At 44.7% G+C, this 25,258-nt stretch overlaps 1 protein-coding gene across 1 annotated transcript in view; it reads right to left on the bottom strand.

Moving 5' to 3' along the window:
- MYO16 (myosin XVI) overlaps positions 1-25,258 on the bottom strand; it is a 397,000-nt gene that overhangs the window by 11,315 nt on the left and 360,427 nt on the right. The window contains exons 32-33 of the mRNA XM_068984571.1: positions 19,999-20,157; positions 9,360-9,445 (exon numbers count right to left, since the gene is read on the bottom strand). Coding sequence (XP_068840672.1) covers positions 9,360-9,445; positions 19,999-20,157 — 245 coding nt within the window. The remainder of the gene's footprint in view (positions 1-9,359; positions 9,446-19,998; positions 20,158-25,258) is intronic.

Raw genomic sequence — 25,258 nt, 5'->3', positions numbered from 1 at the left:
CAATTTAAGTCTGAATTTGGTAATAAGGAGTTCATGATCGGAGCCACAGTCAGCTCCTGGTCTTGTTTTTGTTGACTATATAGAGCTTCTCCATCTTTGGCTGCAAAGAATATAATCAATCTGATTTTGGTGTTGACCATCTGGTGATGTCCATGTGTAGAGTCTTTTCTTGTGTTGTTGGAAGAGGGTGTTTGCTATGACCAGTGCATTTTCTTGGCAAAATTCTATTAGTCTTTGCCCTGCTTCATTCTGCATTCCAAGGCCAAATTTACCTGTTACTCCAGGTGTTTCCTGACTTCCTACTTTTGTATTCCAGTCCCCTATAATGAAAAGGACATCTTTTTGGGGTGTTAGTTCTAAAAGGTCTTGTAGGTCTTCATAAAACCGTTCAACTTCAGCTTCTTCAGCATTACTGGTTGGGGCACAGACTTGGATAACTGTGATATTGAATGTTTTGCCTTGGAGACGAACAGAGATCATTCTGTCGTTTTTGAGATTGCATCCAAGTACTGCATTTTGGACTCTTTTGTTGACCATGATGGCTACTCCATTTCTTCTGAGGGATTCCTGCCCGCAGTAGTAGATATAATGGTCATCTGAGGTAAATTCACCCATTCCAGTCCATTTTAGTTCGCTGATTCCTAGAATGTTGACGTTCACCCTTGCCATCTCTTGTTTGACCACTTCCCATTTGCCTTGATTCATGGACCTGACATTCCAGGTTCCTATGCAATATTGCTCTTTACAACATCGGATCTTGCTTCTATCATCAGTTACATCCACAGTTATGAGACAGAAAGTGCTGTGATGGGTTTACAGGACTTAGAAGCACACAATATGGCCAGCCCTCTCAAGAGGTTTTCATTCAAAGTGAGTGATAAGATGTAAAACTCAGAGAGTGAGATGAACAGACATGCCTAAACAGGACACCAACGCAAAAACGCCATGAGGAAGCACAGCATTAATTGGCCAATAAATTGCAGATACAGTGACTATGGTTGCAAGACAGCAGAGCTGTGACTCAATTCAAGGCAGCATGGCCAAAAAATTCCTACTGCGCTGCGGGATTTGTTTTGGAATGAAAGGATGAGTCAGACACTAAAAGAAGAAAGGCTGCTTGAGTCAAGTGAATCAGGAACCCTGTCCATCCTTTTGTTCACATATCCACTGACAGTGACCCCACATCACAGGAGACGGTGAAGCACTCTGCCATGTGGGATGCAGTTTGAGACTTAGCTCCAAGCTAGCAGTGGAGAGGGAAGTCAGAAGGGAGGCAAGATGCCGGTGTGAAAGTAAGCAAAGCAAAGGTCTCAACCGCAGCAGCCCCCAGACGATGAGGGTTCACGTCCAAGGACACTCACCCCCACTGTCCAAACAGCCAGCATCTGCACTTGCATTAGTTTGTAGGGCACAGCTTACCTGTTAAGTTATTCATTTCTCAAAATACTTTTTCTGGAAACAATTACAATCTGTGTGTCATGATATTAAATATAATTAAATAACAGTGAGAAAAACCACGTCATGAAACTGAATGCTAATAAAACCTTTAGCCCAATTCAAATAGGTTTTTAAAATCAACTATAATTAGCTAAAGGGTATAGTTTAGCAACTCCATGGACCGTGAGCTTACTGCACGGGGGAATAATCTCTGTCCTCAACCTCGAGTCTCCCTCCCAGGTCTAGCTACCCACCAGAGCCACCCACTTGAGAATGAGAGATAAGACAGGCAATTCTTTCTAATCATGAAATGCACAAATAGGTCCTGAAAGTGTTAGACCATTTCTCCAGGGCGCCCAGTGTATTACAGGGGGCTGATTTTGTCCCTGATTAAAATCAAGTCTATTGATTTTGAGGAATTTCTAAGTGACCAGTTGTTAAGAACTGCAAGCTTCTGTTTTACATATGTATGACTTGGTGGGGGCACTAGAAACTCCAATACTTTGGCCACCTCATGCAAAGAGTTGACTTATTGGAAAAGACTCTGATGCTGGGAGGAATTGGGGGCAGATGGAGAAGGGGATGACAGAGGATGAAATGGCTGGATGGCATCACCGACTTGATGGACATGAGTTTGGGTGAACTCCGGAAGTTGGTGATGGACAGGGAGTCCTGGCGTGCTGCGATTCATGGGGTCGCAAAGAGTCGGACATGACTAAGTGCCTGAACTGAACTGAATTAGGTTAAACTTAATTAAGCACTATATATAATTCTCAGTAGCAACATGTAAAACATCAGGCCAAACAAATGATAAAAGGTATCCATCTGATGTTTGACAGAAAACAACAAAATTCTGTAAAGCAATTATCCTTCAACTGAAAAAAATAATTTTTTTTTTAAAAGGTATCAATGTCTTTTACTCAAGCTGCTATCTGTAACAGGCAAACCACAAATACCAATGGACTGACCCCAAAGAAGTCTATTGCTCATGTTAAGGCTAAAATGGGTATTTCTGCTCAGTAGATGACCTTCAGCATTGTTGTGACTGTACTATGCGTCTTCCAGGGCCCTGGAATATTGTGCAGCCAGCTTTCGGACGGGAAAGGAAACAGAACCCTGATAGCTGAAGGGAGGTTTGCAGGGGTCATGCCTGGACAGATTGCATATCACTGTGGCTCCCTTCCCATTGGCTAGAACTCAGTCACATGACAGTTCCCAACCACAAGGATGCTGGGAAATGTAGTCTAGCCAGGTGCCTCAAAAGAAATGGATTAGGTGGGCATTAGGTCTGCCAGGGTGCGATGTCTTGGGTAAGTGACAGTGTCTTTAAGATAGAATCATGGCAAACCATTGGGTACAGACACTAGAGAAAGGAGGGAAAGGAAAGCAGATGTTAGGAAGCATCAGGAAGAGAAAGAGACAAGATTTTGCCACAGTTGGCAACATAAGAGAGCAAATCTCTTTAATTGAGACTTCCTTCCCAAACCAGATAACAAAAATCACCTGCAAGTGTATAAAACTAATTTAAATCCACTAGGGCTTCAAAATTCAGCTTTTTATATCATTGACTTCATGACACTTCTTCCCAATATCATAGTTCATCTGTTTTAGAACCTATTTCTGGCAGAGTCAGAAGTATGAAATGACAGTTTCAAATAATAGTGTAATCAAAGAGATCAGCGAAGAATCAGGCCCTGGAGGTCTTCTCAGGTCATAAAACAAATTCCTTCACTGATGTCGGCTGATTACGTTTTAGCGCCATGGGAAACTTTCTATTCCTTGAGCCTAGATTTCCCTTTCAAAGTTGTCAGATCCCATTAACATACAGAGCATCAATAACCTCAGATACGCAGAAGACACCACCCTATGGCAGAAAGCATGAAAGAACTAAAGAGCCTCTTGATGAAAGTGAAAAAGTTGGCTTAAAGCTCAACATTCAGAAAATGTTGATCATGGCAATGTAAGATCATGGCATCTGGTCCCATCACTTCATGGCAAATAAATGGGGAAACAATGGAAATAGTGAGAGACTTTATTTGGGGGGCTCCAAAATCACTGCATATGGTGATTGTGGCCCTGAAATTAAAAGATGCTTGCTCCTTGGAAGAAAAGCTATGACTAAACTAGACAGCATATTAAAAAGCAGAGACGTTACTTTGCCAAAAAAGGTCCGTCTAGTCAAAGCTATGATTTTTCCAGTAGTCATGTATGGATGTGAGAGTTGGACTATAAAGAAAGCTGAGTGCCAAAGAACTGATGCTTTTGAACTGTGGTGTTGGAGACTCCTGAGAGTCCCCTGGACTGCAAGGAGGTCCAGCCAGTCCATCCTAAAGGAGATCAGTCCTGAATATTAATTGGAAGGACTGATGCTGAAGCTGAAACTCCAATATTTTGGCCATCTGATGTGAAGAACTGACTCCTTGGAAAAGACCCTGATGCTGGGAAAGATTGAAGGCAGGAGGAGAAGGGGACAACAGAGGATGAGATGGTTGGATGGCATCACTGACTCGATGGACATGAGTTCGAGCAAGCTCTGGGAGTTGGTGATGGACAGGGAGGCCTGGCATGCTGCAGTCTGTGGGTTCACAAATGTCGGACACAACTGAGCGACTGAACTGAACTGCCTGAACAATTAACAAGTCAGAACGTCTGGGGCCCAGGTTCCCAGGTGTCAATATTCCAATTCTCTGCTATCTTGGGAGGAGTAGAATTATTTGTCTTATATTTTCCACTTACAGAAAAGGCAAATACTTGCCTTTTACTTATTTTCTGAACAGACCAAGGTTTCCAAAGCTGGTTAATTGTTTTAAAGAAAGACAATGCAATACGATCATAACTGGTATTTTACATTTAGCCTCTTGCTAGAGTATGTAACTTAACAGCTCCCCTTTTCTAGCACTAACATGTAACTCATGGTAATTTCTATTGCTCTTCATTAAAACATCCAGTCATATGTAGATTCATTTATTCCCTTCCAGCCTCGCTGACCATCTCAAGGTCCAGGCTGGCTGTACACAGGGTCTCTGCTCCTTCCCACCTGAAGGGCTCCCCTGACCCCAGCCTGGCTGACCCTCTTGACTTTCTACCTTATCTTTGCTCAGCAAGGTTTTTGTTTTGTCATCTGATTTAAAGTTGCAACCTAACCCAACCTTCCTCCACACCACTCTTGTCACTCCCAGCCCTGCTTCTCCTGGCTTCTCTCTTTTCTTAAAAAAAAAAAAATATTGAAGGAATGAGAAATCAGAATCATGACTATGTTTTTATTTTTTGGCCATGCCACACGTGGGATCTTAGTTCCCTGACGAGGGATGAAACCCATACCCCCTGCAGAAGAAGAAAAGTCTCAACCCCCCGACCACCAGGGAAGTCCCGTGACCAAGTGTTTAAAAAGGAAAAAGGTGACCTGCAGAGACATCATGAGATCTTTCTCCTTTTAAAAACACAGTCATCAAGTGTACTTCAATAGTTCGGTTCAGTCGCTCAGTCGTGTCCGACTCTTTGCGACCCCATGGACTGCAGCAGGCCAGGCCTCCCTGTCCATCGCCAGCTCCCTCTGGAGCAGTAAAACGCACAAAAGCACAGTCACAATTCTGCTCTCTCATCCTTTTCATACTTCTTAAAACTGAATTTTCCTCTTTGATGACAGTCAGTGTCTTCACCGGAAAAAACCATCATGCGTTGAAACATCTAGGACACACATACGGTGCAATTCTATGAAGGAAACATACAAAATATGGGATTTATTTTTGTTACTTTCCAAGTTTCTATATGTCTCTACAGGACATGTCCCTTCTGTTGAAAGCGCTGCCGTTTCACTTCTACCATCCAATTAATTTACTGCCTTCATTTCTCGCACATAATGAAGTCATGAGGTGTACACGCAGATTTCCCGAAACCTCAGCCGTGTGGAAGCACGCTCTACGCTAGGTCTCCCTTGGTGAGTGGCTTATCAGTGAGATACATATGATTCCTTTCGAAATGGTTGCCTAATTTCTAATTCCCAGCATGTGTTTTAGAATCACGCCTTAACAATTAAACGAAAGGCGCCTACGTTTTGCTGTTTTATCTAACACACTTTTTTTTTCCCTGCCACAATACATTTCAAGCAGTCCGTGTGACAAATAAAATGGATAAAGAAAGAAGGCATTGGGTTTATTGAGTGGTCTGCAGCTCTTCATTTCTCTGATATGTGACATTACAAAAAGGTTCCTTTGATGGTTCAGTAAAACAAACCACGTAACAATTTGCTTCCTGATGTGGATCAATTGCATATGGATTCTGCTCGGGCTTTCACTGGAGGCTGTTTGTCGAGAGGCAGTAGATATCTATTAAGCTCTCAGGCACCGGATGGCCACTATTTTATCAGAAACCATCTACAGTTTCTTACAGTGAATATCTGAATGCATCAGAGAGTAAGCACAACTTTTAGTGCTCTTTATAAAAGCTAAAGGATATAACAGAAGGCTTGGCAAGAAGCACGATAAATGAAATGAAAATTAAAGATTGTGAGCCATGCTGTATCCCTGTGAGGGAAGGAAAGAGATGGACCAGGAGGGTGGGGTTAGAAGATGAAAACCATCACATAAAGAATGGATAAAAACCAAAGTCCTACTGGCTAGTACAGGGAACCCTATCCCATCTCCTGGGATAAACCATAATGGAAAAGAAAATGTCAAAAAATGTATGTATGTGTATAACTGAATCACTTTTCTGCACAGCAGAAATTAGCACAGCATTGGAAATCAACTATCCTTCAATTTAAACAAAATAGAGAATAGAAGAAAAAAAAAAACTTGTGGCTCTAAAGTAAATTTTATAGATGAAGAGAATAAAATCAAATTTGTGTGCCAGTCAAAATTCTTCTTTGTAAGCAACAGAAACTAACTCTCACAGGCAGAAGCATTACTGGAAAGCAAAATAACTGGGCATGAATTTAAGAAGGGCAGGTTTGGCACGTGGGCTGGACCCAAGGCGACTGCAGTGGCCTGTGGTCACAGACACGGGCTAACATCTGTGGCGCCTGGAGGGAGCCACCACCCCCAGGTGGCCCTCCAGGGGTGACATCTATTCTCACCCCTTCCGTTCTTTGTCTGTTAACTCATAATCCACGGTGGACAGGCTGAGCGCGCGTCACAAGCATCTGTCTAGTTCTCCAAGGAGGGGAAGAAGGTGAAATCTCTTCCCTTAAATTTTCATTGTGGTCGGTGAGAAATTTAAATATGTGGCTAGCAGCTAAAAACACAACCAGATTCGTCCACTACGGCTATTTAAGACTTTTACCTTGACCCAAACTTTTTGGTTTGATCTCGACCCAAGTCTTTTGGAAGACTTTGCCTTCCAAAATTTATGTAAAAGCTAGATGACGTCTCCATCACTTGTAGTGAGTTATGGCAAGTTTCTTCCCAGAAACAAGACAGAGGATCCTGACATCCATTCAAACCCTGGACTCTGTGTTTTCCCTATGATCTCTGACAAATTACTAAATCTATTTCTTGATTTCTTTATCTACAATAATGCCCCGACGTTTTATCTTCCTTAAAGGGATTTCATTAAAATCACTGATGATGTTAATTAAAATACAGACATCCTCAAAGAGGAATTCCATTTTTAGTCAGCATTTAATTCCATTGCTGCATGCCCAGTCAATTCAAGGCAGATTTCATAGAATTCTTACTTAATTGCTTTACTAGAAAATCTAGAATGCAAGATGCCTGATGTGTTTATATTTCCTCTATAAACATCACCCGAGAGGCATTTATGCTGAGAGATGTGTGGTCATTCAAGGCAGAGCTCCACCTAACCGTGATGGGCACCCAGCACTGACCCACGTGTCCTGCCAAGAGAAAGCCTGCACCAGGCATGCAAGAAAATGAGCCTGGTTTTCCATTTCCTTGAAAAAAAAAAAGCACTATGAGATAACTGGGGGTTGCCTGCCTTTGAAAATAAGCTCTCTGTGAAAGCTGGGAATGGAATATTATTCCCAGGACTTCCTTGAGGGTCCAGTGGGTAAGGCGTTGCCTTCCAATGGAGTGGGCACAGGTTCAGTCCTTGGCTGGGGAGCTAAATCCTACATGCTTTGTGACCAAAAAAAAAACACAGAATCTGAACACGTGTACACCCATGGCAGATTCATGCTGATGTATGGCAAAACCAATACAATATTGTAAAGTAATTAGCCTCCAATTAAAATAAATAAATTTAAATTTAAAAAACAAAACAAACAACAACAAAAACAACCCCACATAAAACAGAAGCGGTACTGTAACAAATTCAATAAAGAGGTAAAAAACGGCCCACGTCAAAAAAACTCTAAAAACAAGACAAAACAGAAAATTAGTCCTGGTGACCTCTCCCATCTCTCTTGACATCTTAACCAAATCAATGGAAAACCAGAGGGAAGCTGCCAAGATGCCTCTGTTAACGCACCTTCTTTCCGGATGAACCCTCTTCTCTGTGACCCGCAGCACAGCGGAAACCCTGGGAAGGGTGTCTCTATTGCTGTGCTCTAGTGTATAGGAGCAGGGCCTTTGACAAAAATCAAGCCGATGTTCCGTTCTTTACAAGCAGGTCCCCCGTGACTTACCGTAGATAAAGCATCTGTAATGTTTACAAGGTAAAATAAGTGCATCTCTGAGGAACAGAGGGGAGATTAGGACAATCTATTATTGCAAGCAATCAGCATTTTTTTTCTATTTCAATGCCTATATATCAGCGTAAGTGATTTCAGCATATTGCCTACTGTAAGATTTATTTTTAAGATTAAAATTATTGATTTTTCTCACTACCTCATCAGTGTTATTTAGAAAAATCTCAGTTGATAATATAACTGTGCCTATACAATGTCAAATATTCCGATGGAAACTGGATTTTAGCTGGATAGCTGGTTTCATGGAAACATCTAGATACTTGACTTTAGATAACTCTAATGTAGAAATCTGACATAGCAAAAGTTGCACTGCAACTTCATACAAGATAATCTTGTTGCTAAAGCAATAATCTTTACTATATCAACAGTAAAATCTTTAATAATACATTTTTGGTGGTGTACCACCTTCAAAGCAAAGTCTTTTAAAGACTTTATTTTAAAATTGAACATAAAAGCACACTAAACTATTGATATAAATCCTTTTCCTTTCTACAAATGCTAGAGTTTATTTTTAAGTGATAATCCTCTTTATTTTCGCGAACTTTTTGAGGCCAAACACATTATGAATACATGTGAAATCACTGAAGCATATCAAAACAGTTTTGTGAGCTATAGACTCATTTTGATTTTGCAGTGTTCTGAGGATGTGATAGTTGTAGATGCATTTGGATTATGTGGGATTTGAGGTGCTAACAGAGATAATGGCCATAAAACCACATGGGCTTCAAGCATTTTATGCCCATGATGTCACTTAAAGCCTTCTTACTTCAGCTGAGGCCAAATGCAGGGAATCTTAAGACCCTTCTGCAACTGCAGGGTTCTCCTCTCCTGACGGTGACTCTATAATGCCCCAGATAAAGTATGTCTATAATGCTTCATTCAAGACCATTTGTTAAGTTTTATGTGTTCTGGACATTCTTCTTTTAAATGCTATCCACTCAGTCATGTCCGACTCTTTGCGACCCCATGGCCTATAACCCCCCAGGCTCCTCTGTCCATGGGATTTTCCAGACAAGAATACTGGATCTTCCCGACCCAGGGATCAAACCTGGGTCTCCCACACTACAGGCGGATTCTTTACTGCCCGAGCCATCAGGAAAGGAGCAGAAAATAAATAGGAGTCAGCCAATACAAAAGGAGAGAGAATGTTGAGAAGAAACTTAAGGCAGAGTTGGAAAAAACTGTGTTCCCTTGTGCAGCAGGACTAGGGACTTCTTGTCTTTTAGCTCCAGTTATCACAGCAAAGGTGAGCGTCCAAACATCGAGGGGTCCTTACCTGAGTGGTGTGACTCTCTCTGTGTCTCTGAAAGGAGGAGGCTCCGCCCCCAGACAGCCTGGAGAATCCGTCTTCTTCAGGTAAACCTACAAGGGCAACAGAGCGCAGCCATGAAGTTGCGTGTCTTTTCCTCGAATAAAGTAAGTCAGGAACGCATTGGACAAACGGAAAGAGTGACATTTCACAGACTGCAATGAAGGTCAGTGAACACCCGATGAATAACAAAGTTCTCAAAGCAGCTTGGGAATACAGGCATTGCTGGAGGTTTAGCTAAGCCAAGAGAAAGTGTACTGGCAAAAAAAAAAAAAAAGATAATGATAGAGAAGGAAAAATGTCATAGTAGCAGAGAAGTGAGCAAAGAAGGACTGAAGGGGAGAAGGGAAGCTTTTCTAGAGGCTGAAAATAAGTCTGATAAAACACTGATGGGGGAAAAAGAGAAGCTTGTGGACAATGAGGGTAAATGGGTTCCTGGGGTTGCAGTTTGTTTCCCATTTGTGGGGTCAGGGCAGTTTAAAAGGGGGAAAAAACTAAAAACAAAACACAAAAACACAGGGGAAGGATGGGTGGAAATCTAAGATCAGACACAGGCTGGCATTTCCAGGGAGCTAGATGAACAGCAGCCAGGAACGAAAAGCTAAAAGCTTGGGCTTCATGTGAAGGAGGGGTAGGAAAAGTGTGAAGGGGACACGGGGCCCTTGGCAAGCGAGATGAACGTCTGTTTCTAGAGAATTCGGTTCACTGGACTTCTTACAGAGACTGGGGACCTGGGCAAGGAGAAGAGGGCCGTGACCCACTTTTTAAAACTGATTTATCAGCTGGAAGATGGCTCGCAGAATCCGGATGGAAACTCAGCTCAGTGAGGATCCAAATTCAGAACCAAGTCAACAGCAAGACCCGCTTGACACAGGGCCAGGCAAAGAAAGTCAGGAGTATCAGGGTCCCCTCTGGGTCACAGCGCTGGGAGACACGATCAAGAGCCGAGAGAAGTCCTGCATCTGAGGATCTCAAGTCTTAACGGTAACGATTCTTAAGAAATGGAATCCAGAAAGAAGGTACTGACAATCCTTCGTGCAGAGCAGCAAAGGAGATGTCAAGAACAGCCTTTCCGGACTCAGCAGGAGAAGGGGAGGGCAGGACGATTGGAGAGAGCAGCGCTGAAACATGTATATCACCATCTGTAAAACAGCTGACCAGTATGAGTTTGATGCAGGAAGCAGGGCACCCAAAGCCGCTGCTCCATGACAACCTGGAGGGGTGGGGCGGGGAGGGAGGGGGCAGGGGGCTCAGGATTGGGGGTGGGGACACATATACTCACGGCTGATTCATGCTGACGTATGGCAAAAACCACCACAATGCTGCAAAGTAACTGTCCTCCAATTAAAGTCAGTTAATAAATCTTAAGAAAGGGCACAACAGAAAGGCTTACAGGTTATGTGAGCATGGGTGGCGTTGACTGGATCTGGAGAAAGCAAGCATTCACTCTGGTTGGAGGAAGCGAAGGAAGAGGGACGGTGGGCAGGCCACAAGCTAAGAGCCTTCTGGGAGGGGGTGGATTTTGAAAGGTGGGGACGGGCTAAGGCAGCAGAACCGGAGGGGATTCCACATCCTGTGGGTGTGGCCTGCAAGATGGCCAGGGCGGGGGGTGGGAGGGGGCGTGGCCCGGGAGTTAAAGGCCCTCCCATCGGTCATTTTCAACCCAACTCCCCAACTACAGTGGGGGAAACGGAATGAAATTAAGTCCCAACTAGAAGTTACTTAATATAACTTCAAAATATCTTCAGATGGAAAGCAGGTGTGGGGCAGGGCTCTCCGAATGCCCGAGGAGCCTGCTTCCCTTACAAAACCACCTTCCGATGCTCAGAACAGATAATTGCACAATATTCCAGATTGTCAAGTGAAGGCTTGCTTCCCTGGGCAGGTAGGCTCTGAATCAGAAAGCAGCATGAGTTCCAAAGAATCTACACAATTCTCACAAACAAGGTCTTGTTGTAAAACCTATAGTCGAGTATATTCCACAGGTCCCAAGCAAAGGCTCCATCCCCAGTGGTCTGCATCTATTCTTGAGAATAAGAGAAACGTCTTTCTCCGAGGTTCCCAGAGCAGTGTGGTTGGGCCCTACTATGGCGCCGGGTTCACTGTGGCCTTAGAGTCTATGCAAAGATTGCAGGGCTTCCGGTCTTGTCAGTGGTCTCACCCAGCACTGTATCGCCACAGATTATCCTTACAATGTGCTGAGGATAAACACGGCACAGATTCGAAAAGGCAAATCTTCTGAGAGTGGTAAGAAAACCCAAATGTAAGGACTCTGTTCTTTTAATTGCCATTTTTCCCCCCGATGCCCAATGATAAAATATGTAGTCATCCAAGCAGCAGAAAGTGGCCTATATAGAATTTGTTAGGTCTGTCCCCACAAAATAAACATCTTGAGATTCACAATATTTTGTTTGATATAATGACAACATTCTAGCAGTAAAAACTGTTCTCTAATCTAATGATAAATAACCACAAGTCCAGGGAATAATTAAGTATACGAGAAAAGATCTAAGCCTGTGTTCACATCAGTAAAAGATGGCAATTAAAGTAAGTGATAGCTATAATTACCCACACATAACTATATTTCAGCAAATGAGCAAACAGATCATTATTGCTGGGTAGCAGAGGTAGGGTGCAGATACTGGCATTCAAGAGAAACTGTTTCCTCGAAAATGACACGATTTCTGATTCAATTAAAATTTCAAGTTATTTTAAGCATTTATTCCCATCTTGTGACTTTATTCAAAAAGCATATTGACTATATGCTGTTGATTCTGAATCAGTACCACTAACCGATTTGGCGGAGAAGGCAATGGCATCCCACTCCAGTACTCTTGCCTGGAAAATCCCATGGATGGAGGAGCCTGGTAGGCTACAGTCCATACACGACTGAGCGACTTCACCTTCTCTTTTCATCTTAATGCATTGGAGAAGGAAATGGCAACCCACTCCAGTGTTCTTGCCTGGAGAATCCTAGGGACAGGGGAGCCTGGTGGGCTGCCGTCTGTGGGGTCGCACAGAGTCGGACACGACTGAAGCAACTTAGCAGCAGCAGCAGCAACAACCGATTTGGGTTATAATGATCACATGCGTATCATACTTTGTATATATGTGACATACTTAGGCCACCTGATGCGAAGAGTTGACTCACTGGAAAAGACCCGGATGCTGGGGAAGATTGAGGGCAGGAGGAAAGGGGACGACAGAGGGTGAGATGGTTGGATGGCATCACCGACTCAAGGGAGCTGGGTTTGAGCAAGCTCCGGGAGTTGGTGATGGACAGGGAGGCCTGGCGTGCTGCAGTCCATGGGGTCGCAAAGAGTCGGACACGACTGAGCGACTGGACAACGGTGTATCACGTGCTGTACATGTATAATATTCAGTCAGCTTTTATCATACTGACTAGGAGGGATTTTCTGACTCTGGCCTTGGCACAGGACTCACGGGTTCCTATGAAATACGCAATGCTGTTCCAATCAGTGAAGGCTGGTACTGCATCGCCAGAGTCTTGAGCCAGCTATTTTCCTAGTCATGGGAAGGTTTCATGGTGTCAACACAAGTAGGTCAACATAAACACGTCAAGTTGCTTTGAAAGGCTGAAAGCCTAGCTGAAATAACTTTTCTTTTGTGCACATAGCTCTTGAGATTTTCAAGTGATCTTCTACGAATTGCAATACAGACCTGGTGTTATTTTAAATTCTGTTCTCTGTCAGCATTTAACGTGTAACATATAAATCTGTGTTCCAGGGTTTGAACATACACTATCAGTCACATACTGAAGTTTAGAAGCCCAATATTCCTAAATATTTAATTTTATATGATTAATTTCAGGCAATATATCCCACAAAAATTTCCATTTGGTCTACAGGAGTTTTGTTTTTGTTCCAACCAGTTTGGGGATTTAGTTTGATTTTTAGATTAAGACTCAGAGTTTTTGGTATTTCACAAAGCCATAGTTTTTGGCTTTTGACTCAAAACACACACAAATTAAATATTTTGTCAAAGGGGCATGCCTATTTTCTCTTTCCTCAAGAAAGAGATCACCCAGAGCAGCGAGGGAGAATGGCAGGGACTGGAAATTTAGCAAAAATGAAAGGATATATGGTTACCGTTTTAAACATTTGTATATTCAGTTTTGATCATACAATATATTTTAAATTCCTTTTTTGTTTAGCAGCTATCCTTAAATACCCCCAAATTGAAAATAAATAGTAAATTATTACCTTCATACTAGATACATGCAACCTTTGAGAAAGAGTTGCTTATCACATACTTGTTGACTATTGCCATCATTCAAATTCCATTTTTACTATTTTAGAAATATTTAATTTCATTAAAAGGGTATGCAATATTTTTGTTATCCTTTTCTTTTTACAAAGGGTTATCATCAGAGATTTTAGACGGGAATGTTTTCGCTCTTTAACTTTATAGTTGGGGTATAGCCAACTAACAATGTTGTGATAGTTTCAGGTGAATAGCAAAGGGACTCAGCCATACATATTCGTGTATAAGAAAGATTACATCTCTCTATTTCCATCTAAACACACACACACATAATTTCAAACACGAATATGAAAAGTTTTACAAAATGCTTATTTCAATCAAGTTGGAGTAACCCAACATAAACACCTAGTGTTATTTCAAGGGTGGAAAATCAGGAGATAATTCTAATATCCAACAGGTAGGACTTGCTTATTTTAAGTCATGGTAGTCGTATCTGATGAGAAGCTATGCATCGCACACAATTAATGACCAGCAGTCAACAATGCAGGTCTGCATTTGCTGCTCACCTAGAGATACGCTGCATGAGGTCCCTCAGGGAAAAAAGCAGGTGGCTAAAGCCATGTGTAGAGTGTAAAAAAAACATCAAACATCTTCTAAATGCACACAGATACATTTGTATGAAAAAAATACAGAATTCTGCAAAGTGGAATATGAGACATGTTTTGGGGATTTTCAGGTAATATAAGGAAGAGTAGTTTTTACTTATTGTTTATTCTTTCCTTTATTTTTCAAATTGTCACATAAACATGTAGTTCCCACAACCTGCATAAAATGAAAACTCCACGTGAAGAGTAACAGATTACTTAAGAAGCTGCTCAAGTCAGAGATAAAACTTAGGAAGACCCATGCTGCGGGACCCCAGGAGCTGGTGGAGTCTCTGCCTGTTCTTGGCGGTAACACATTTTTGAGTAACTGCAGACCCTTTCCCTAGAAATCTTTACGGCCGGTATAAAAACCCTTCAGTGTCTACCCTGTGTCATTTCCTCGCAAGGCACCAAAAAGCCGCCATCTTATGAGTCAACACTTCCAACCCATGTATGTGATCCCTGCTTAATATTGGGGTTGCGGGGGGCCAGCATTCAGAGACATTTTGGGGCATTTTCTATGTGTGCATGCCACTGAACCAGTCTTCTTGCTGGGTGTAAACAGAACCTTCCCGCATTACCCTGGGATCCTTCGTGCCAAGCTTGAATAAACCTTGCTCCAATCAACTCCCCACCCCCTGACTCCTCCTAAGCAAATCGAGACTGGTGATGCAAATCACCTGCTAGAGTTTATCCAAGACCCATTTACCTCCTCCTGCTGGGCAGGTCAGCAATGAGCATCCTTGGGTGAGCAACACTCTCAGATGAAAAGCTACACACACCCTATGACCTTACGTGGACCTGGAGGGAAGTCAGAGAAAGCAGGGTAAAGCCAGGGTGCCACCATCCTGGCTACCAAACGGCCATTGGGAAATACTGCCCCACCTTCTTGCTCCCTCATTTTAAAAATATGGTATTTCATTGTCTTTGAATGTCCACTGATTCTTTGAAAGTAATTTGTCTTTTTATTTTAATCTCTGGCTGCTTTAAAGAATCTGCCTGCAATGCAGGGGACTCAGGTTCAATCCCTAGGTTGGGAAGATCTCCTGGAGAAGGGAAAGGCTACCCACTCAAATATTCTGGCCTGGAGAATTCCATGGGGTCGCAAGGAGTTCGACATTACTGAGCGACTTTCACGTTCACTGGCTGCTCTTAAGATTCACGCTTGGTTTACTATGATATGCCTAGGTGTGGTTTTCTTTGTATTTATTCTATTCAGCGTTTTATTTATTTTTCAAAAAGTGACACTTACAGACAGAAAGATTCACCTTTATCGTACGTGCTGGGCTGTGCTTAGTCGCTCAGTCATATCTGATTCTTTGTGACCCCGTGGACTGTAGCCTGCCAGGCTCCTCTGTCCATGGGATTCTCCAGGTTAGAATACTGGAGTGGGTTGACATGCCCTCCTCCAGAGGATCTTCGTGACCCAGGGATTGAACCCAGGTCTCCTGCATTGCAGGCAGATTCTTTATCGTCTGAGCCACCAGGGAAGCCGGAATTTACAGGACCACACTCACTTCTGTTTGTCAATATCACATGCCCGTCTGCAGTCTGCTGCGGTCTTAATATCTCTGTCCCCTAAAATCCATACGTTGGAATTCTGGCCCCCAGTGTGGTGGCATTGGGAGGTAGAACCTTTAGAGGGTAACCAGGTCTCTGAAAGTCTGTGTTCCCCTAAAACTCACATGTTGAAATCCTAACCCAAAAGTGATGGCATTAGGAGGTGGAACCTTTGGGATGATTAGGTCCTGAGGGTGGAGGCCCCACAAATGGGGTTCAGTTCAGTTCAGTTCAGTTGCTCAGTCCTGTCCGACTCTTTGCAACCCCATGAATCGCAGCATGCCAGGCCTCCCTGTCCATCACCAACTCCTGGAGTTCACCCAAACCCACGTCCATTGAGTCCATGATGCCATCCAGCCATCTCATCCTCTGTCATCCCCTTCTCCTGCCCCCAATCCCTCCCAGCATCAGAGTCTTTTCCAATGAGTCAACTCTTCGCATGAGGTGGCTAGAGTACTGGAGTTTTAGCTTCAGTATCATTCCTTCCAAAGAAATCCCAGGACTGATCTCCTTTAGAATGGACTGGTTGGATCTTCTTGCAGTCCAAGGGACTCTCAAGAGTCTTCTCCAACACCACAGTTCAAAAGCATCAATTCCTTGGTGCTCAGCTTTCTTCACAGTCCAACTCTCACATCCATACATGACCACAGGAAAAATCATAGCCTCGACTAGACGAATGGGGTTAGTGCCCTTATAAAAGCGGCCCCAGAGAGCTGGCTACCTTCTTCCCTCCACCAGTTGGGGACAAGCAAGAAGCCAGCCACCTGCAGCCTAGAAGAGGGCTGCCACCCTAACCGGTGCCCTAACCTTGGACTCCCGCCCCCACAACTGCAGCCATGAAGCCACTGCTCCTTACAGACCAGCCAGCCTGGATGTTTCCTTACAGTAGCCCAGCCCCAGTCTCTGGTGGCCCACTCATTTCTTACTGTCCCTGTGCCTGCATTTTCCAAAATGTCACATAAATGGACTCAGGACCTTTGGATTTTTTAAATGCAGTGCAATGCCTTTGTGATGCATCCATTTCTGTCTCCTTCAGTAGCGGTTTATCCTTTTTCATCCATGTGCTGGGCAGCCTGTGAAGTGGTCCCTGATGGGCCCACCTGGAGGCACTCGCCCCTCACAGAAGCCCCTCCCATGAGTCGACTGGACGTGTGGCCCAAAGCCCACAAGCTGCACGTGGCCGAAGCGCTGGCTGTCTCCTCCAGGAGCAGCCGGGCGGTGAGTGTGGCTTCCACCCTGGGGGCTCGTCCCGGCTTTCCTGTGGACAGATTGCTCTGGGGGAAGCCCTAGCCCTGTACTGAAGCCTCCCTTGTGGAGACGCTTATGGAAGTGATACTAAGGCTGGGCCATCTCTCCAGCTAGCCTCAAGAAGCCTGCAGTTCTGGCTGATGGCTGATCACTTCCCCATGAGAGACCCCGAACCCAAGGCACTCAGTTCAGCCACACCCACGTTCCTGACTCGCAGAAACTACAAACCACAGCCTCTACGTTCTGGGGGCGGAGGGTAATTGTTACAAGGCAATAGATAGGGAATACTGTCCAGTTGCCAGCTGAAGGGCATTTCATTTACTTCCAGTTTTTGCTCTTGATCAGTCGCTCTATTTTGTCCGACTCTCTGTGACCCCATGGACTGCAGAACGCAGGCTCCTTTGTCCTCCACTATCTCCCACAGCTTGCTCAAACTCGTGTCCATCCAGTCGGTGATGCCATCCACCCATCTCATCCTCTGTTGCCCCCTTCTCCTCCCGCCTTCAATCTATCCCAGCATCAGGGTCTTTTCCAGCTCTTCACATCAGGTGGCCAAAGTACTGGAGCTTCAGCTTCAGCATCAGGCCTTCCGGTGAGTATTCAGGGTTGATTTCCTCTAGGATTCCCAGTTTAGGTGACTATGAATGTGTGAGCGGGATTTGTATTTGCATACAGGTGTTCCTGTGGACGCTGTTTGCATTTCTCTTCTGCAAACACCTCAGGGTGGGGCTGCTGGGTCATACGGAAGGTGCATGTTTATAAGAAACTGCCCACCTAAGCCAGTTGCTTAGTGTTTGCATCAGTGTTGGAAAACTCTCTCCAGTTTCTCATGAAATCGTTTCTCTCCCCCATGGACTCCATCTTCTTTCCCTAGGATTCCAATAACCCTTCTCGCCGTATCCTTTATGTCTTTAAATCAATTTCTGAAATTTCCACTCTGCTTCTTTGTGCTTCATTCTGGATATTTTCTGATTTATCTTCCTCTTCCCTAGGATTTTTTTTTTTTTTAGTGGCTGTGTCTAATTAACTTTAAGCGCATCCTCTATTGTACTTAATTTTATGACTGTATTCTTCAATCTCAGAATTTCCATTTGATATGTTTTTATGGTTTCTGATTTCTGCTGAGATTTTCATTCTTTTATCTCCTTAGGCAAAGTAAACATACTTACTTCAAAGCGTGTGCCTCTGAACTCCAGTCTTTTGAGGCCCGTGGATACACTGCTATTTCTGCTTGCAATTTTTCATCTTATTTTGTCTCCATGTGTCTGTTTCCTTTTGACGACATGTTGAACTCTGTATTTGAAAAGTGGTTTGTAAGGACATCCTGAAGCTAAGGATGATGTCACTGTCCTTCGGGGTAGATCCATGCCCTCTTCTCCTCTGGGTGCCTGTGGCCTCTGTCCTCCTGAAGGACCTCAGTCCGGCCCCAGGAACTGAGACAATTCACAGACGAGCTGGGGGCCAACAAGCTCTTCGTTTGACTCTTACAGTGGACCCTTCAAGCTCACCTAGGGCCGTGGGGCATTCTGGACACAGCCTATCCCCACAGTCCTGGGAGACACAGCCCAGTGTCCCAGCTGCCTCCACTGGGCTTGGTGAGCACCCCTGATGTCCTTCAGAGAAAAGCCTAGAATTCAGGCCTCCTTGCTTGGCTTTCATTGCAGCCCACACCCCTGCCCTCAGGCTCTTCAAGAGAAGGTTGGTCTGAATTTTCTCTTCAGACATTACCTAGAAGCCCTGGGCTGCTTCTAGGGTGGAAGGAATAAGCTGTTTGTCTAAGCCACTATTAGACAGCTTTTAGATACACACAGCCAGGTCAGTTTCTATAAGACACGTCCACTGACATACCCGCATCGGATACCTAGACCAGTGTGGAGTTTACCATTCTTTCAAGACTATTTCCCTTCACTCTTCTGAGGCATGGAAATAATCAACAGGGACTTTACTCACTGCTTGTAATAACCTATAAGGGAAAAGAATCTGAAAAAGAATACGTGTGTGTGTGTATATCTATATCTGAATCACTTTGATGTACATCTGGAACTAACAAACACTGACAAATCAACGACTGCATACAAATTTTTTTAATTAATTAATTTCCTTTAATTGGAGGCTAATTACCTTACAATATTGTAGTGGTTTTGCCATACATTGACATGAATCAGCCATGGGCTTACACATGTTCCCCATCCTGAACCCCCCTCCCACCTCCGTCCCCACCCCATCCCTCGGGGTCATCCCAGTGCACCAGCCCTGAGCACCCTGTCTCATGCATCCAACCTGGACTGGCGATCTGTTTCACATATGGTAATACACATGTCTCAATGCTATTCTCTCAAATCATACCACCCTTGCCTTCTCCCAGAGTCCAAAAGTCTGTTCTTTACATCTGTGTCTTACATATAGGGTCATCGTTACCATCTTTCTAAATTCCATATATATGTGTTAATATACTGTACTGGTGTTTTTCTTTCTGACTTACTTCACTCTGTATAATAGGCTCCAGTTTCATCCACCTCATTAGAACTGATTCAAATGCATTATTTTAAGTAGCTGAATAATATTCCATTTTGTATACATATCACGGCTTTCTTACATACAAAATTTTTTAAAAAAAGACTATATTTTTCTTTAAAAATACTATTAGAGCATCATCTCCTCTGCTCAGGATACGTCTCATTTTATACTAGCTTCCACAGACCAAATACTCCACAAAAATCTCTGGGGAAAAAAAGCTAACTAATATTGAATGCAATTTTAATTCTTTAACTTGAAAATAATAAGTTGACAATATACCCTACGGTGATATTTCATCTTTTATGCCCTTTCCCAGTTTTTAAGCCTACTTCATTTTTGTTTTATTCCCCTTAGAAAATTGATACAACTCAAAACTTGTATCTATTTACTTCCGAGTTTAAAGAAGTGCTCACCGTTTGAGACGGAATTTCCATTTTCAGCAGTCATTGCACTGGAGAGTGAATTAGAAAATTGAATTCCACGGTTATTTGCATTTCTGTCCTGCGTCTCTGATGTAATTTCTGAAGTACCAAAATCATCTCGGCTAGTAAGGTTCATGTTCGTTTCAAAACCTAAAATAAATTGTAGAAAAAAATGATTCTTTCCTGATCAAATGTACCCAATAAGTTGAATCAAATAGTGGAAGGACATAATAAAGCTCAGGAAGTCAAACGTTCATTACATTTGAAATAGTAAATTAATAATCATCCCGAATCAAATGTGTGGTCTGCAGTGCATTCGTCAGTCTGCTCTACCACTGGTAAATGCAATGGGCTGCATTAAGTGACAATAGTGGATTTCATCATCTGCTATTTCCAAAGTCCTATAGCATTTTCGACATCATATGTGTAATTATAGAACTGCGTATCTTGTGAAGGTTATTTCCTGAAAGAAATATGATGATATATTCATGTTTTAGAAGTTTTCTGAGTTTTTAAATAGAGCTGAGGCAAACTTAACAGTTTTGAAAAAAACACTACACTTTTATGGTTACAAAATATGTTATTATCCACTTAGGAATGCGTGCATACTCAGTCGCTAAGTCGTGTCTGACTCTTTGCAACCCCAAGGACTGTAGCCCACAAGGCTCCTCTGTCCACAGGATTCTCCAGGCAAGAATACTGGAGTGGGTTGCCATGCCCTCCTCCAGGGGATCTTCCCAACCCAGGGATCAAACCCACGTCTCCTGCATTGAATGTGGATTCTTACCTCTGAGCCACCTGGGGAGTTCCCACTTAGGAATATTAAGACTTCAAAACCCTACTTCTGCATTCTGTATGTAACAAAATCACCTAAATGTCAACACGCACGTCCTATATTGAGCTCTCTGAGATGCAGAAACACAGAAGCCACTGCCTAAATTAGGCTGAGGAGCCAAAAAAAAAATAGAGTTCTGCCGCTGGGGGATTCCTGTGGGACATCAGGATTTCCCACACTGCTTCTGCCCCTTGGCTGCAGGTGCCCAGTAGACTCTGCTGTCTCTCAGGTCCTTCTGCAGTTTTAGGCTAAGACGTTGTTCACAAGGATACAAAATGTAATGTGCTTTACTGGATTTTGCAGATGGTGAACAGTTCATCTGCTGCAATGCTGAGGGAGGCCGGAGGAAGGCTGAGCTCACCCCCGGGGCTGGGCTGGGCGGAACCCTAGCTCTCCCTCCTGGATGCAGCCTCCCCTGGCTTGGATGTGCACTCAGATAGCACCCAGGGCCAGAGCCCCTACCCAGAGGCCCCACACCGACTCACGCTTCTTGGCCCTCTGCACAGCTCAGCACCTGCTCCCCCAACCCAGGGTCCTGCTCAGAGCCCCCTCCTCCATGCTGTATGGCATCCACTATGTTATGAGTGAGCACGTGCCTGGTGGGCACACACAGGAGCATGTGCCAGGCTTCAAGAGGCAAGCAGTAGGCAGACAGAAGGAGGGCAAAAAGAGCAGTGCTTTGACAACCAGCCAGGAGTGTTTACATTTCTGTGACCCAGGGAGTAGCTCCTGACTCTTTGCCTTTAAGACACAAGTGAAAAGAGCGCCCCTGGCGCCTCAGGGGTCAGGAATCCACCTATCACTGCAGGAGTTGCGGGCTCCGCCCCTGATCTGGGGAGGTCCCACAGGCCACGGGGCGGTTCAGCCTGAGGGCCACAGCTATTGACCCTGTGCTCCAGGGCCTGGGAGCAGCAACTCCTGGAGCCTGCAGGCCCGGAGCTGCAGCTAGAGCGTGGCCCCCACAATGAGAAGCCCCATCCACTGCAGCTGGAGAAAAGTCCGCGCAGCAAGGAAGACCCAGCAGAGCCCCAAACAAATAGATGAATAAAATTATATATATAGAGAGAGAGTGGAGTCGCTCAGTCTTGTCTGACTCTTTGCGACTCCGTGGGATTTTCCAGGCAAGAGTACTGGAGTGGGTTGCCATTTCCTTCTCTAGGGGATCTTCCAACCCAGGGACCCAACATGGGTCTGCATTGCAGGCAGATGCTTTAGCATCTGAGCCACCAGGGAAAGTGCACACATATATGTATAAATGAGTGAAAAGGCCTGCGTGGGAACAGTGGCCAAGGTCAGGTTTTGGAATCACCCTCTCAGCTCGTGACAACTAGAGATCATCCAACAGCTGGAGCTGAAAGAATGTCTGTTCGATTTGGTCAAGTCTACTTTGCCTTTTCCAGAAAAATCTTCCAAAAATTAGTAAAACACATTTGGTTTTAAAGCCATCTCAAGACACATTTATCTGCTTTTATTTCTCTTGAAACTATTTTTTTCCATTCTTTAATTCAGCCATTTATTGAGAGTTTCCCTGCCCAGACTCTCCCCGGGGCTGGGATACCATGAGGCCCAGGCAGGGAGCTGAGAGGTCACCTCCCAGGAGTGTGGTCGACAGCCAGCAAGCAAAGGATCAGGCGAGGTGATGGACCACGGTGGGCTCCCAGCAGGGCAGCATCGGGGCAGGGCAGTCCAGGTTCTTGGGCCGTGTGGGTCAGGGAGGCTTCTCCAGGGTTCTTGTTTGGGCTCAGGATGTGAAACAGGGCATTGCCCAAGGTAACAGGGACTCCTCTTAGGTCTGGCAGTTCAGTACTCAATCCTCTGAGACGGTGTGTGGACTCTTGGTAAGAGCGTGTGATGCTAGCATCCCCCAGAATGAGCTGCTAACTCATAAACAATGGATATATTTAATTTTGGGTCAAACCCTCCATTTTTGCTATTAAAAGTTAAAAAAAAAATTCTCATAATCCCAATCAGCAGTTTCAACTGCAGCCAAGAAATGTTTTAAAACGTGTCATACAAGTTAGGCTGTGAGCCTTATATTATCTACTAAAGTGTTCTTTATGTTTTTATCATAAAAGTGACTGTTGTTCAGTTGCTAAGTCGTGTCCGAATCTGTGACCCCATGGACTGCAGCACACCAGGCTCCTCTGTCCTTCACTGTGCCCCAGAGTTTGCTCAAACTCATGTCCATTGAGTCGGTGATGCTATCTAACCACCTCATTCCCTGCCACCCTCTTCTCCTTTTGCCTTCAATCTTTCCCAGCATCAGGGTCTTTTCCAATGAGTCAGCTCTTCACACCAGGTGGCCAAGGTATTGGAGCTTCAGCTTCAGCATCAGTCCTAATGAATATTCAGGGTTGGCTTTCTTTAGGATTGACTGGTTTGATCCCCGTAAGACCAAATATCTGCCTATTCCAAGGATGGCTCTGGGTTGGAATAAGGGAATGAGTCCTTCTTAAGACATAAGAATGCGTGGTCACCCTGATGGCAATTCTTCACACGGTTCTTAGGTAATCAGCATCTCCCGGGTGTTCATTGCGTGCCAGTCTCCTGCTGCAGGAGGGACTTGACTTAATCCTCCCTTTCCTAACAGGGCGGCGGAGTCCTTACTCCCTCGCCTGTTTTCCAGATGATGTCACGAGGCCCCAGGGAGGGAAACCCGCCTGTGGACGTTTCACAGTGAGTCAGTCAGTGGAGCCGCGGGGTTTAGACTGAGGTGTGCAGGGCTCTGTCTGTCCACCCACTCTCATTCCTCAACTTGGCCTCTACGTCAAGCCTTTCCTCCTTATTTCACCTGCTGATGTAAAGATAAGGCAGTTTCTTTTCTGGGTCTTTCTGGGTCTTTCCCACCATGCCTTGGTGGGAATGAACTGGGAGCCCCAGATTGAAGAGCTGTCCTCTGGCCACTGAAAAGAGAGTGGCTACCTCAATACTGACATCCTCACTGAGGTTATGCTTATTCATGCTTATTCAACCAGGGGCGTCTACTTTCTGTGTCAGCCTCTGCCCATAAGCGCCCTGATTCCAAGGTGGGTAAGTGCGTGAGAGTCTGCGTTCCAGCTTGTTCATCTCTCGATTCAGCCACAGTGAGGGGCCCGGGCAGAGGCTCTGGACGGTTTGGTTTTGTTCCCCCGCTGTCAGTTTCGTGGCAGAATGGCTGCAGCATTCCTTGTCAAAGGTACGCCCGTGACCCTGCTTAAGCACGGAAGACATTATAACAGCAAGACGGCAAGAGGACTCTGGCAGGAAGCCTGGAGGAGGCTTAGTTATAAGACCGCAGGTCAGATGCATACTTCATGGAAAACTAGAAAAAAAAATAACATGGAACCGATAAAGTCATCGTTTGTTCATGCCTCCAAGCCGTGGTCCTCAGGGTTCTGAGGGTGAAGAAAAGTCACAGCAAAAGAAAATGTTTGAGATTCTCAATGAATCTAAGCAAACAAGTAGGAAAGTGAGTGGTGGAAAACCCCACCCAGAGCTTTAAAGGGGCGTCTGCGTCCCGTCTGCGTCCCTGCACCTGGAGATATCAGCGGTCCGTGTAGCTCAGGGCAGACTTCCAATGGACCGAGCTTTGACACTGGACAATTCGAGTCCCTGTGGAATTTTCTTGTAGCCTGTGAACTCGGATTCTCTGTGACCCCACCCGGGGCTGCTCTCACAGGTCTGCGGAAGATGAATCACGCTGGGATCTGACTCAAAGATAAAATCCTGGCTTTATATTAAGATACGATGACTGAGCATAAGGAGGCCATGAAGGCACATTCTAGCTGAGTATTAATTGAACAAGAGAATTTGAGCAAATCTCAAAATTGAAATGCAAACAAACAAAAAAATCCCGTAGTCCAATGCTAGCTTTTGTATACATATTAGTTATTCCGGGTGGGTGTGATGTTTCGAAAGCTGTGACTTTCAGTAAGAGATGACACAGCATCCCCCAAACCTCCAGGGGACATGTGACGCTGTCTGGAGACATTGTTGGTTGTCACACCAGGGAGGTGGGTGCCACTGGCATGTAGGAGGGATGTTACAAAACCACTCACAACACTCAGGACAGACCCTGGAGTGAAGACTCACCTGGCCCGGAGTGTCCATTCACCTGGCCACAGAGGGCTGAGGTGGACAAACCCTGTTTTAAAAGCTTAGTTAGATAGCTTCACTTGTGCCACTGCGGGAGAGAGACGCAGATGTAGGGAAGGGATTGTGGACACGGCAGGGGAAGGAGAGGGTGGGATGAGCTGAGACTGGGGTTGGCGCGTATATACGACCACGTGTAAGACAGACAGTGGGGAGTGCTCTATTGACAGGGAGCTCAGCTCGGGGCTCCATGACGACCGGGGGTGGGATGGGGGTGGGAGGGAGGCTCCAGAGGGAGGGAACATACGTGCACACATGCTTGATTCACGCTGCTGTACAGCAGAA

The sequence above is a fragment of the Capricornis sumatraensis genome, chromosome 12 (assembly GCF_032405125.1).
Source record: "Capricornis sumatraensis isolate serow.1 chromosome 12, serow.2, whole genome shotgun sequence".
NCBI classification, from domain to species: Eukaryota; Metazoa; Chordata; class Mammalia; order Artiodactyla; family Bovidae; genus Capricornis; species Capricornis sumatraensis.
Note: the sequence above shows the minus strand (reverse complement) of the source record. Positions and strands in the feature narration are given on the sequence as shown.